The 14,869-nt window shown below is 35.1% G+C and overlaps 1 protein-coding gene across 1 annotated transcript in view; it reads right to left on the bottom strand.

Moving 5' to 3' along the window:
* The window catches only part of LOC149785962 (radixin-like), a 66,629-nt gene that overhangs the window by 19,328 nt on the left and 32,432 nt on the right, over positions 1 to 14,869 (bottom strand). Inside the window, exons 5-8 of the mRNA XM_089976218.1 lie at positions 7,709 to 7,813; positions 6,793 to 6,968; positions 2,977 to 3,060; positions 999 to 1,145 (exon numbers count right to left, since the gene is read on the bottom strand). Of these exons, the coding sequence (XP_089832344.1) occupies positions 999 to 1,145; positions 2,977 to 3,060; positions 6,793 to 6,968; positions 7,709 to 7,813 (512 nt within the window). The remainder of the gene's footprint in view (positions 1 to 998; positions 1,146 to 2,976; positions 3,061 to 6,792; positions 6,969 to 7,708; positions 7,814 to 14,869) is intronic.

The raw sequence follows: 14,869 nt of genomic DNA, 5'->3' as shown, positions 1-14,869 counted from the left end.
GTAGTGATAATGATTTTCAAGATGGCAACTGTAGCAGTCATTTTAAACATCAGATTTGCACCATTTTCATTTTGAACAAACTAGACATCATTTCTGTTCATGTGGAGTAGCAATAACAAGACTTTCAAGATGGCTTTTGTGGCAGCCATTTTGAACATTAAAAAGGTACCATTTTCATTTAGAAGCAACCAGGTATCTCAACAAGTCTTATAGTGAAAACCCCATTTTGATATGACCATCCCTTCCCAACCCAGGAATAACAAGATTTTCAAGATCACTGCTTGTGGTGGCCATATAAGATTTCAAAGCAGCAACATTTTTTGTTTAGGATAAACTAAACCATGGATCAATATGTGTTAAAAGTTTCAAAGCAATCCTTCAAGTATTTTTGGAGTAGTGATAACAAGCTTGTGCAAACTGATGGGTTGATAACAGGTACATTGCAATTCTGACTTTATAACAAAATGTATGTGCTTAACTCTTTTAATGTGTACAGACTGCAAACTGTGAACAACAGACCTACTGCAGCATAAAGCATCAGCAGATCAGGACCTTTGTTGTCTTTTATATCAATGATATCAGATTCTAATTTGTTGTGTTTTATATCAATGATATCAGATTCTAATTTGCTGTGTTCTATATCAATGATATCAGATTCTAATTTGATAGCCAATTATGTGGTGGCTGATGTGGGATATCTGCTGTAAAACTTTACTTGACAGTTTGAGCAATACATTTTACTCAAGGCTTTAAAATCTTACATGAATTGTACATATATTGCCTTATGATTAACTAGAATGTTTTTCTGAGCAAGATTTCAAGTCTATTAGTTTTATGACAGAAAGACCTGACCAATCCATCATAAAACCGTAATCCATGTTTTGGAAAATAAAAATGCGTCCATCCTGAATTTTCAGTGTATTTGCAAGTAAGATTTGGAGTTGAATAACGTTTTATGATCACAGGAAATCTGTACATCGTCAAATATTTACACTTACTTATCTTCCTTGTCATACACATTGAGACCTAGTGCATCTACTCCCAATAACAGATCTGTGCCCTTCTTATTTTTGATCTCAAAATAGTTTACACCATACATTTCCAAGTCCTGCGCAATTTTGAGGTATTCCATCATTGCATCTTCTCTGTAAATAAAAAGAAACAAAAATAATACAGAATCATCTATATCATATATCCCACAAAATGTATGTCATGACACGGAAGGATTTGTTCAATTTGTATATAGAAATCTGCATTTACAAAGGACGCAGGGAAGTGATCGATATCATGATGTTTGCTCCTGAAAGAATGTTTGATGATGGATGAACAAAAGAAAAGGACACAAATGATACAAGCAAAATGCACATCAACAAGACAAAATTTCATAGAAATATCAAGAAGCCAAACTGGAAGGATAAATAGAAATTTAAAAAAGACAAATCAGTGTAAAATACGATTATATTACTGAGTGGAATATATCACACATAAATTAACAACTTACATTTTATCCATCAGGAAGACCAACATTTTTAATCCATTTATATCATAAATCCACTAATTCTCTTATGGGTCACATACAGTATAAAAACATTAGCCTATAATGATCTCATTTTTCACAGCATCTTGTAGTATCTTAATTCTTAATGTCTTACAAATTTGACCTTGTAAAGGTGAACAATTTAGACTACTCTGCCAACTGCCACCCCCCAAATAAATGAGAATCCATCCTAATTTGTAACTTTGAATGTTGGGGTGATGTATATATTGTTCGGCCAATACTGGTTACATAATACCAAATACTTTTCAACATAAAACTGTCCAATATATTTTAACAACCATCAAATTCCTTGAGAAATGTAAAAGTGCTTTTCTGATTCTTGCAGTTTTTGTTAAGTAAATTCAATGACAGTTATAAATTTAATGGCATGATCAATATATAAGACAATTTGGTGGCAGGGTCAATATATAGACAATTTGGTCAGGAATAGAAAATACAGAAGAAAGAAAATACAACATCCAACAACCAAAGCTGATAAAGTCCTACAGTTTTGTGGATTTAAAGTTGTTGTTGTTGTTGTTGTTGTTGTAGGGTTTAACGCCATTTTTCAGCACAAGATAGGCTATACATCGTGGCCAGTATTAATGGTGGAGGAAGAACCCAGGAAATCCCCGGAAAGATCCACCAACCCACAAGAAGCTACTGGCAAGCTTTCTCACATAACGATATGAGTCGATTCAAAGTATGCAACAGAACTGAATATAAGAAACTTCATTAGCTAGTGCCATATAACCTTTAAAATTTCCGATGGCACTGAATGCAGTTCACATTATTACATGTCCCTCTCTAAGTCTGAACAATTCAAAAACAAATATAATATTTTAGAATGCACACTAAATCATGTATGAGTATTTAAAAACAGAATCTAATCCAATATAATAACAGCTTCTTTTCTCTATTATACATGTACATCTATAATGGTCAATCAATTTATGCCCTTTTAATCCACTTTTTGGGGTAAAAGATGTGCACTTCATTTTATATGGATGCCGTCATGAGCTAGGGGAAGTAAAAATGACATCAGTCAATAATATATAGGAAATTCGCATAAACATAGAAAGGACTAGAAGGCCAACATTCAGCTGTCCAATCTTGTCACAAACAGGCTGCTGATAGACTCGCCCAATCTTGTCACAAATAGGCTGTTGATAGACTGGCCCAATACTGTCACAAATAGACTGTTGATAGACTGGTCCAATCTTCTCACAAATAGACTTGGTAAACTGGTCCAATCTTCTCATAAATAGGCTGTTGATAGACTGGCCAATGCATTAAAAACAAAGCAAGAGAAATGATGGCTGAGGGCAATATCATAAGCCTATTATGTCATAAACCAGATACATCATAAAAAACATGAGACAGTTCAAGATTTCCGGTTCCATACAGAACTTGTAGCAATGTAAAATCAGATCGCTTACCTCAACATTCCCTTGTGTTCTGCCCACCATGTAGTAATTCTCTCTTCCCACTCTTCTTTTGTCATCTTATGCTGCTCAAAAACTCTGACAAAAAAATATGTGTCATGGTTACTGCAAGAGAATGCAAATTGGGGAGAGGGGGTTTATAACTTTTAGTGATGGCACTGTTCTTCAGGGGTTTTTGGGTTGGAATTGTTGATATCTGGAAAACTGGATAGTCTGGACACTTAAGAGTAAAGATGGCAATTAAATTAGGAGATGTTCTAGGATAAAAGCATACTGGTTTATTTCTTATAATATTATAAGCTAAAACTACAAAACATCAATTTTAAATAATTTTTTTAAAAAATTAAATGGTATTTAATACACAAAAAGTCACAAAGAATGCAAATACATGCAACGACATAAAAGCAAAAAAAAAATTCAAATATCTGAATATTGCAAAACCACTTTAAGGTTAGGTGAGGAAACAAGTGTACAGCAACTGGCCAAAGAACAATTTAGCAAATTCATTCATTCCATGACTACCTACGCTTCCTTATTTTCCAAGAGCTTATCCACAATTTATTTCATCTAAGTATTAACTGTGCTTTAACAACTTCATATTTTTCTTCAAATTATAGATTATTCAATTAAATCCCCATGGAGTATTTTCTTGTTAATTCCAGACATTTGTTTTATTTACATTTATAAATTCTATATCCTAAAGCTCTTGTTTCAAATCTGATTTAAATTTTTCTGCATGGAGGACTCATTATAACCTCAAATCCAATTCTTATTATTCCTAATTATAGGTCACATCCAATGAATGACTGGAAAGTTCAGCATTTATTAATGACAGGCATGTTTATTGTCAGATCAGCATCATTTCTGTAATATTTGGTCGAATTAGTGGTGATTTTTTGGCACAGAAGCCTTTTCAAAGTTTATATGTGTTAAGTTGTTGTTGTGGGGGTTTAACGCTATTTTTCAGCACACAATAGGCTATGCATGGCGGCCAGTATTAATGGTGGAGGAAGAATGCGGGAAAACCCCGGGAAGAACCACCGATCCACGAGAAGCTACTGGCAAGCTTTCTCACATATCCACATTGGCCGAATCCTAGACTCAAACCCACGCAGAGAGGTGAGATGGCAGTGATCTGTATCGGAGAGCGCTTTAGACCACTTGGGGCCCCTATGTGTTAAGTAACAGTCGCCATGTCTTATGGCAGACTGGCATGAATGTACAAGTTTAAAAGGTCCTCAAACCAGATTTTTTCTGTCGTAACTGGTCATATACCAGTTTCACACTGGTATGGTTTATTCTGTGGGCACAACCCAAAATTTATTCAAATTGGTGTGCTCGTTCACAAGACCAGTGACCAGAATATGATGAAGCACTAATGAAAATCCAAACATGGAGGGGCCCTGAGTGGCCGAGTGGTCTAAAGCGCTCTCCGTTACAGATCACTGCCATCTCACCTCTGTCTGCGTGGGTTCGAGTCTACGATTTGGCCAATGTGGGTATGTGAGAAAGCTTGCCAGTAGCTTCTCGTGGGTCGGTGGTTCTTCCCGGGGCTTTCCCAGGTTCTTCCTCCACCATTAATACTGGACGCCATACATAGCCTATCATGTGCTGAAAAATGGCATTAAACCCCATAACAACAACAACCAAACATGGAATTCTCACATATTGCATGGGTTTTTCCTATAAAAAAAGAACCAAAGACAGATATTCAAGTATACACTGTAAATGACAAAATGCAAACCAGTCAAAGTGAAATGTAGTATATATAGTGTATATTTCACGGGAACCAGTCAAAGTAAGAGATGCATGTGCACATTATATGTCAGAATGGGAATCTATACACGGATACACAGTGCATATGTCAATGGTAATCAAAGACATGTATACACAGTGCATATGTCAATGGTAATCCAAGACACATGTATACACAGTGCATATGTCAATGGTAATCAAAGACACATATACACAGTGCATATGTCAATGGTAATCCAAGACACACGTATACACAGCGCATATGTCAATGGTAATCAGACATACAAGAATACACAGTGCATATGTGAATGGTAATCCAAGACACATGTATACACAGCACATATGTGAAAGGTAATCAAAGACATACAAGTATACACAGCGCATATGTGAATGGTAATCCAAGACATACAAATATACACAGTGCATATATGAATGGCAATCAGACATACAAGTATACAGTGTATATGAATGGCAATCCAAGACACACATGTATACACAGTGCATATATGAATGGGAATCTAAGACGTACAGATAATAACCAGTCAAAGATACACAATATACAGTATGTCTTATTTACCATGGAAAACATATATCAAATATGGATCTGTTCAATTTCCTCCAAACAGTATGTGGAAGAAACACACATGCAAGTATACACAGTGCATATGTGAATGGTAATCCAAGACACAAGTATACACAGTGCATATGTGAATGGTAATCAAAGACACATGTATACACAGCGCATATGTGAATGGTAATCCAAGACACATGTATACACAGTGCATATGTGAATGGTAATCAAAGACATACAAGTATACACAGTGCATATGTGATTGGTAATCCAAGACACGTCTACACAGTGCATATGTGAATGGTAATCAAAGACACATATACACAGCGCATATGTGAATGGTAATCCAAGACATACAAATATACACAGTGCATATGTGATTGGTAATCCAAGACATGTATACACAGTGCATATGGGAATGGTAATCAAAGACATACAAGTATACACAGTGCATATGTGAATGGCAATCAAAGATACATGTATACACAGTGTATATATGAATGGCAATCAGACATACAAGTATACAGTGCATATGAATGGCAATCCAAGACACACACGTATACACAGTGCATATTTGAATGGGAATCTAAGATGTACAGATAATAATAACCAGTCAAAGATACACAATATACAGTATGTCTTATTTACCATGGAAAACATATATCAAATACGGATCTGTTCGATTTCCTCCAAACAGTATGTGGAAGAAACACACATGCAGTTTAATTTCATTAACTTCTACATTCTTATGACAACTGCAGACCTATCATCCCCAAAATGAACTTGGTATGGCATTCATTATCTTTCCACAAGTTAGACCAATTTTCAGCAAGGCTTAGTGAAATATCATAAACTGCTTTGGTACCTGGAAAACATTCGTTTAAAAGGTTTAAGAGGCATGATGATTTTGCAAGCACAACACTACCTTTAACTATAATAAAGTTCATAAAGTATAATTTGGTCTCAAACATCTTCAGTTCAGTTTCAGGAAACTACAGTTACATGGAGCCTAATGACATCATACTCAGCTTTATATAATCTTCGATGTCTTTTTGTTCATGTGGCAGTCATCTCTCCCACCATAAACAATACTCAAACTGACACAACATTATGTCCAACAAATGCAACTGCCGCCTTTCCCGCGCACAGCCAAGTATATAAATAGGTCTGTATCTCTGGACTCTATAAAACAGTGATTGTTCCAATCACCTTCGACATGTTTTTATCTGCTGGACAAATGATGCAATAGCTTTATGATGCTGGTGATTTACATAAATATGGATAGATTAAAGTGATTGATGCATCCCTCAATAAAGATAGCCAGGTACCCTTACCACCCCTACCAATCTCATATTATTTGCTTCAGTTCCCCCAAGACCATAATTTAAGGTCTTTTCAGAATGCTCTACAGTAAAATCACAGGGGTTGACAGGTGGCTGCTTACTAGAATGGTGGAAACTATAATCTGGTTTGACTTTACTTACCTCTGAGGGAGAAGATTTCTTGTATCTGTGAGAAGAAAACCTGGTTTGTGAATATCTTTGTTGTAATCCCCATATTTGGCCTGACTAGCATAGGATGCCAGTAGAACGGAGGTCTCTGGAGGACAGTATATCTCATCGTTCAGGATTCCTTCCTTCACTTGCAGGAAGAACATTCGCTGAAATTACAAGAATATTTGCATGAATCAAACATATCATGTTCATCTGCAGGAAGGTTTCCTCACCCCAATAACCAAATTTACATTCCAATGAATTACCTCTATCATGGATCACAAAGATTTTCTACATAATTGTTTCCTGTATTTGGCTTGATGACAATAAGAAATATACTTAAAAGGATGAAAATAGGTCACTGTGCAATTCTCTAACTATTCAAACTTTAAAGAAAAAAAAATCCAGAAAGCAATAAGCTGGCTATGGTCTGAATGTCAAGTCTTTGCAACAGCTTGCAGTAGATTAGTGTTGTACACAAAATGTATCCACATGCCAAGTAATTTATCCACATGCAAGGTAATGTGCATTAATGTACATAGACAATTTTAGTGTTGTACACAAAACGTATCCACATGCCAAGTAATTTATCCACATGCATGGTAATGTGCATTAATGTACATAGACAGTTTTAGTGTTGTACACAAAATGTATCCACAGGCCAAGTAATGTATCCACAGCACAAGTAATGTGACCACTGTATTAATGTACATAGTCAATTTTAATGTTGTACACAAAATGTATCCACATGCCAAGTAATGTGACCAAAAGTATTAATGTATGTAGTCCGTTTTAGTGTTGTACACATGAAAATGTATTCAATGGTTTAGATGCCAATGTGCTTATAATTTTTTTAAAATCTATTTGTTTGAATTCCTGGTTCTGTCACATGTATGCTAATTCCTACCTGTGTGATTTCTTGAATAAGTTCTTCTGAGACATCTTCAGGGAAGAATTTGGCTCTAAATTTAAACTGTAGTGGAGTCTCTTTCTTCACACCCTGGCTCAAAACCTGCCACAATGGGAAAAGAAACAAAATTCAAAAGCCAACCATATATGCACATTTTCACAAACTCTGCTTTCTGAAATATACGATCTTGAGATGGTATTTCAATTATTCACATTCACAGTCAAAATGCTAAAAGAAAATGAGCAACACCAACAGCATGTTATATGCCCTTATGTGGACAAGTTAACATTTTGTGAAGAAACCATTTTGCACTAAGAAGCAGCAATAATAGTAGCAATAATAATAATAATAATATTTATTTAAAGAGTGCAACTCAATTACTTAAATACAATTAATCTCTCTTTTAGGGCCCTATACTAAAGAAAACCCTTCATGACAGTTTTCTTACTCTCTCCCTCATGAAAATAACAATTTACAAGCAAACACATTTACAAGTACGTACCAAAGCACATTACAAAAGTTGGAGAATTTAACAACATATTCATCTCTCCAATATCTATGTTTTGAAATGACTTCAAGCAAGATAATGTGAACACAGCAGTTAAAAATCATTTCAACTCAGATTGTACCTTTAGGCTATTCTGCAAACATGTGGCATGAAGTGAAGTTTACATCTGTATTATACTTTGTCATAAAACAGTATTAGGTACAAAAGTTGAGAGACATCCATAATACTAAGTTCATACAAAAAAAGACATTTTACACATACTTTTGTAAATATGAAAGATGCAAAACAGGCAAGTGATAAATTTGAAGAGTAATACTGCAATAAATCCCAGAACTCTATCTGGAACTTATGTTTTTCTCATTAGTTTCTTAATATGCAGGTCTGAATACTGCATGTACATTTTTTTTAAAGAATGAATCAACAGATCAAATCTGAGCAGGAAGTGAGTTCCATATTTTACCACTTGAATACTATCAACTTCCTTTGTATTGTTCAAAGCAAGGTTTTGGTAATTCTAAATTGTTGTTAAAATTCAATCTTAGACTATAGGGAATAAAATTCAATCTTAGATTATAGGGAGAAGACATTTTGTTGAATATCATAGTCATGTACTTCTCTGAAACATTTAAAAACCAGAACTGCTGTCAGAAAATTTATTCTTTTGTCATTTTGTAACCATTTTAATTCTGAACACTGATGATGATGGGGCATAAAAGGGAATCAAGAATCAACCTTACTGCTCATTACTGAGGCCTGTAAATTCTATCTAGTTGGGAACAATGTCCCCATATTGTTCTACAGCAGCCAATCAATGGAAGTATAAAACCAACATAGTAAAAAAAATGTGAAATCCTTTGTAAGGTTCTTTTGTTGTTCTACTAAGCAATGACCTTTTAGATGTGAGGTACCTAGTGACACTACTTGTTTTTCCCACTGAAGACTTCTGTCAATGATTACTCCCAATATCTTCTCATCATTTATAATTTCAACTGCGATATGCCTTTCTTTTTTGAACGTCAAGGGTATTTTTTTGTTCCCATGCAAGCCATCTACAAACTAGTCTTTCATGTAGAAGTACTGCTATTCTGCAGAAACCAGTTCTTTCTATGTGACCTTAACCTCGAACCCCAAAATCAATCAATAGCCTTCTTCCTTACTGCAAGTGCAAGCCATCCACAAAGTTCAGCTGATATGTCATCTAGAATTAATGTTATTGTGCAGAAACCATTTCATTCATTCAGTGACAATGACATTTGACTTTTTATTTACTAAAAAATCAATAGGGTTCTTCCTTACACAAAGTCCAAGCCATCCATAAAGTTTGGTAAGAGATGACAGAGACCTCAAGTTTTTGTATACAGAAACCATTTTTCTTTGTTCAATGATCTTGACCTTTGACTTCTAGAACCTTACCTAAAATGAAAGCCAAAATTTAGTGTTTACAGTGAAGAACTCGCGTTATGCCAAAACTATATTTCTTTTAGTCACAGTGACCATGACCCTTTGACCCTGATATCAGTAGAGTTTTTCCTTAACTCGTGCACAAGCTGCCCACAAAGTTTAATAACTGTATATAAGGGAGAACTCTATCGTGCAAAAATGTTTTCCTTTTTCAGTCCGTGAACTTGACTAAAGCTGTAAAGATTTTAGAAAACCCGATCAAAAGCAAATTATATTAAATGTGTAGAAACCTGAAGTCTGCATTTTTAAAATTCACAGGGTCTGATATATATCAAAACCTAATGTTATCTGTTACAAAGTCCAAGAATTCATCCTCACTCTCTCAAAATTCAGAATTCCTCCATCATTGTCTAGTAAATCATTTTCTAGTCATGGTAATTATCGGCCAACTCCATTTCCTTGGCCTTGTCGTATGTAGATGCTTATTTAGAGACTGAGCTTGAGCTTTGTAAGTAACTGACCATACAGATTGTGAAATCTACTAAAAGGTTGCAAATGAACACGTCCGCTATGTGCAGCAAGATTAAATAACCACCCTGTTACTTGAGACTGAACCACACTTACAGCACAAAGGGTTCTACATGGGAAAACAAGCTATCAGATTACAGACAATTATTTTCCTGGAACAGACATATCTTTGCTTGGTACACATTTTCAAGACCCATTCAAAAGGATTGTCAACTTGAAAACTGTGTGTTGCCATACCAAGCACTGGCAGAAAACTTTTATATGTAAAATGGATACCCTACAGCTCATTTTATTACCTGGGTAATTATGAATGGGTAGGTACCCAAGTATTGGGTACCTGCTGACTGCTTTAATCTTTAACACTGAGCCAGAAATCAATAGTTTTCCTTCTTTCCTTAACCTAAGTGCAAGTCATCCAAGAGCAGTTTGGTTAAGTGTAATTGGTGGACATTCTAAAGCTACTGCGTGAAAACCAACTTGGCACGGACAGCATCATAACATAATGAGCTCCACCTTTTGATTGCCATATCAAAATTGATTGCATCTTCCACAGAATGAACTCATCACACCCCAAATTTAATGACCATTTTCTGTCTTGTAGTGTCTAAATGACCAGACTGTCTGGCTATGGCTAGGTCAAACTGCCCTACTTTCAGAACAGCATCAATCACATAGTGCTGTCAATGTAAATAGTGGACACGATGGTAATTATTAAGAAGCATTTTGAAAGCTACATGTATGCCACACTGAATTATGAGGGCTGTCTGGCCTGACAGACATCCTTTCAATATCTGACTGATAGATATGACCTAAGGGCCAAGTGATCAGTTATGAATCTGATACCTGCAATAGTAAAGTGGACAGGACTAGAATGGACTGCACTAACACAGTAAAAACAAAAATAATAATTTAACAATAAGACTGATCCAAGTCCATACAAAGTAGTTTGTTTCCTGTTTTATACCACATATGCTTGCTTGCACATTGGAAAAATATCACAAACTGCCAAGACCCAGATCCACCATGACATAATGCCTGTTAAGCTGGGTCTACACAGTTTGTTAGGACTACTAATCAGTATAACAAGCAACACAAACCCTAATCTGCAATTGCATAATGTGCCAGCAGTTCATGGTCTATATTATTTGCAGTTGAACCAATTTGTGCACAAGTATATGTGGTATTATGGCCTCAAGAACCAAGATGTACACAAGTACATGTATTCGGACTTCATGACCCAATTTGAAGATGAGTTCATGTATTAGAGCTATACTATGTATGTAACTTAATGATATATCAACACAATTCCATCTATGCAAATAAAATTTAGTCTAAAAATGTAAAGGTCAAGTTTCAAGCCCTTCCAAACCCAATCTAAACTAGTCCTACAACAAAAAAAGATTTTTAAAATTATGTAAAAGGTACAATGTAAATCAAATAAAAGACAATAATAAAAATTAAAATATAGTGTCAAATGACATTCTTTAATCCTTAAATCATCTTGTTAAAGTAAATGCACTGTTATGTATATTTGATTTAATTTATGATTGATTTAATTGCAAAATTTTTTAAAAATTATTACATGTAAAATTAATTTAATTTTGTTTACTGGAATTTGATATTTTCCAGAAATTAGTCTGACCTGACTATTCTGTCAAAAACACCTAAAAATAGAACTTTGTATCCTTATGCTGACCTAGTTCCTGACCCTGATTGAGAATTCAAGTAAACTTTTTTTATATTATTCATTCGTAATCTGGGTCTGATAAGAGTGAAATCGAGCCTGACTGGGACTATGTGACTTTGGACGTAAACAGCTTCTACGATGTTCTAGAAATTCTGGTTTTACCGGAGGGTTGACCCTCATCTGGGAATCATTTTGCGCAGTATTCAGGTTTTATACCTGTCTACAGAGAGCAAGGTGTTCATTTTGTTGTGACCAGTTTGGAGTTACATTTTAATTTTTATTCAAATTATTTGGATTCTGAAAAATTAATTCGTTTTCCTGGAAACAGTCAAGTGCTCATACAGAATTCCTGGACAAAGATGTTTCTTGAAATTTTATTCAGGATCTTCAAACACTGGAATATTGTCTTCTGTTGTATAACAAAAAACTGTAGACATATTAGTATCAGTCTCATAAAGGCTACAGTATACGTCATCGCCTTCCATTTGGGATTTTTCATCAGGACTCGAACTTGAATTCATTAAAACATTTTATTATTAGGACTTCTAATTTCAGAATTCTTGATTATTTTTGGATTATTTTCGGATTTGATTCTTAAGACCGTAAGTTCTTTTTCCCTTGTTACATTGTTTTTCTAGGGAAATAAATTATTTGTTAAATTTTACAAAACTTGTTTTCACTTTTTCTTTGTTACTGTTTATGAGAGCCTAAACACGTAACAGCACACACGAAGAAAGTCATTACTTTAAGTTCGCTATCTGGATTCCACCTCTTGACAGCTAGAAAATCCAGAAAGAAATCCAAGACTGCTAATTTTTCATAGACTTTAATCACAAGACTGGCAGATCCAGAAACAGTTTTTCCCTGGATCAGATATACAACTATATAAGTGGTTAGTGCATTTGACACAGGACCAGAAGAGTACAAGTTCAAATCCTGACCAAGTTAGGCTGGGGTGAAAACCATGGCATATCTCTGGGATAAACACATTATTACTCCAAACACCTCAGCAAGATATAATTTTTCAGGTTGTTGATTTGCCATTATTACACACCAATCAATCATTACTCAACAGCCAATTAGTGATATAAACACTGCTGTACATGTACAGTACATACTTCAGCACACCTTTATTAAACGAATCCCAAGTAGGTCACCAACAAGCTACCTAATCACATGCCTACAACAAGACTATAACCTAACACAGAAATCACAACATAGGACAAATCTTTCTAGCCTTTATCACTGCTGATAGGTCACAGTTTAACAGGTCAAAAAGTATACAACAAGAATCAGGGGCACTATCATCTGAAAAATGTTTGCACAAAACTGACATTGTTGACAGATGGCAATCTCAAGAGTAACCACTCCCACAGATATAGTTACCAGGGACATGGTCTCAACTGACCGATGTGATACCTACATAACTACAATGTTACAATGTCTGATATGTCAATGGAATGTCAAATCCATACCGTCTTTTTCATGTAGTATCCTTTAATTCTACCTGACAAGAAAACAAATATAACAGAAATTCATCCTCTTTTATAAAGACAAAGTTTCTCTGAAGATTTTAGCTGGAATCATACTTCAAAATTTTAATCCTGAGCAAATATTTAATTTTCTGAAAAATTACTTTAAGACTGAAACCAGTGCTCAAAAGTGATGCCCTTGTGCAATCTTTGAAATAACCATCTATCCCCAATCCTGCAACAGACTTTTCCAGTGACTAGCTAGTTAATATTTTACCTGCAAACCCCAATTAACTAGCCAGTAATGTGACCAAATTCTTGGGGTGGGGTGGGGGTCAGGCAAAAATGTGTTGAAAATTCATGCTTTCTTTCCAGTGTGTACATGTTGCAACCTTTCTGCTTATTTGTGATATCATCAAATTTTGAGATTTTCTTAAAAGAGCAATGTAAGACGCTAAGTTACTACTGAATGGACTGTGAGATGATCCTTTGACATATTTCTCGTCTTAAACTGCTGTATTTGATACTTCTTTGTTGCAAAACAGTGACCAATTTTAACCAATGCAACACGGCATTTTTAAAGAAAATCAGTGACCTATGTTAACTGACTCAGCATGATGTTTTTAAAGGTACTCAGTGACCAATGTTTAACTAACACAGCATGGTGTTTTTAAAGGTAATCAGTGACCAATGCTTAATAAACTCTGCAAGGTGTTTTTAAAGGTAATCAGCACTAGTTAAGGCTTGCGTGTGACAAACATAATTATAATGCACTGTCTTGGTAAATGCTAGCTTGGACACATTTTTCAGATCTAGTAACTCTATTCTATGTTTTCAACTGTAATCACAAAATCATGCCTACTTGACACCCTTCTTGATCAGACTTCAATAACTCTTGGTGAATGAAACTATTTTACATGATATTGCCCACTGCTGCAAACTTCGTCAATTTACAAAACAAATTCATTTCCTTGCAATCTGACTAACTACATCTGAAAGGTCATATCCACTACAATAGGAAATGAACAATGCTTGGTGCCTCCCTACACACACAATGACAAGTTAACAAGCTCCATGTCAGCTGATGTGACATGAATTTTAAGACAAATTACATGCTGAATACACCATGACTGTGACAAATTATCTTTAGGATTTCAATCAGCAAACTGGCATCAGGCTTCCACTTCAATTTATCATGGCATATTATGTTTAACCATTCAAACTAGATCTTCAGTAAATGAACCCCCCCCCCCAAACTCCTAGTGATGCAAGGATATGCATTGTAATTCATATCACTCTCTACAGATATGGGAACAACCATTTCATCAGAGGCCCAGGGTGGGGTGGGGGAAACTGGAGTGATTTTATGGAGAAAACAAATTCTGGCCCTCATATACTCCAATACCTTGAACAAAAATTTTTTTATACACGTTTGCTCTCATTTATAACAAAAACAATCATATTATATGAACTATATTTTTTTAACAAAATTATAATGTGGCAAATATAAAATATCCCAGCCTGAAACAAATCCTAGCCGTCCCACCTACCTACTCCCAACA

This window comes from Sinohyriopsis cumingii, chromosome 12 (genome assembly GCF_028554795.1).
Source record: "Sinohyriopsis cumingii isolate HCF-2022 chromosome 12, ASM2855479v2, whole genome shotgun sequence".
Taxonomy (NCBI): domain Eukaryota; kingdom Metazoa; phylum Mollusca; class Bivalvia; order Unionida; family Unionidae; genus Sinohyriopsis; species Sinohyriopsis cumingii.
Note: the sequence above shows the minus strand (reverse complement) of the source record. Positions and strands in the feature narration are given on the sequence as shown.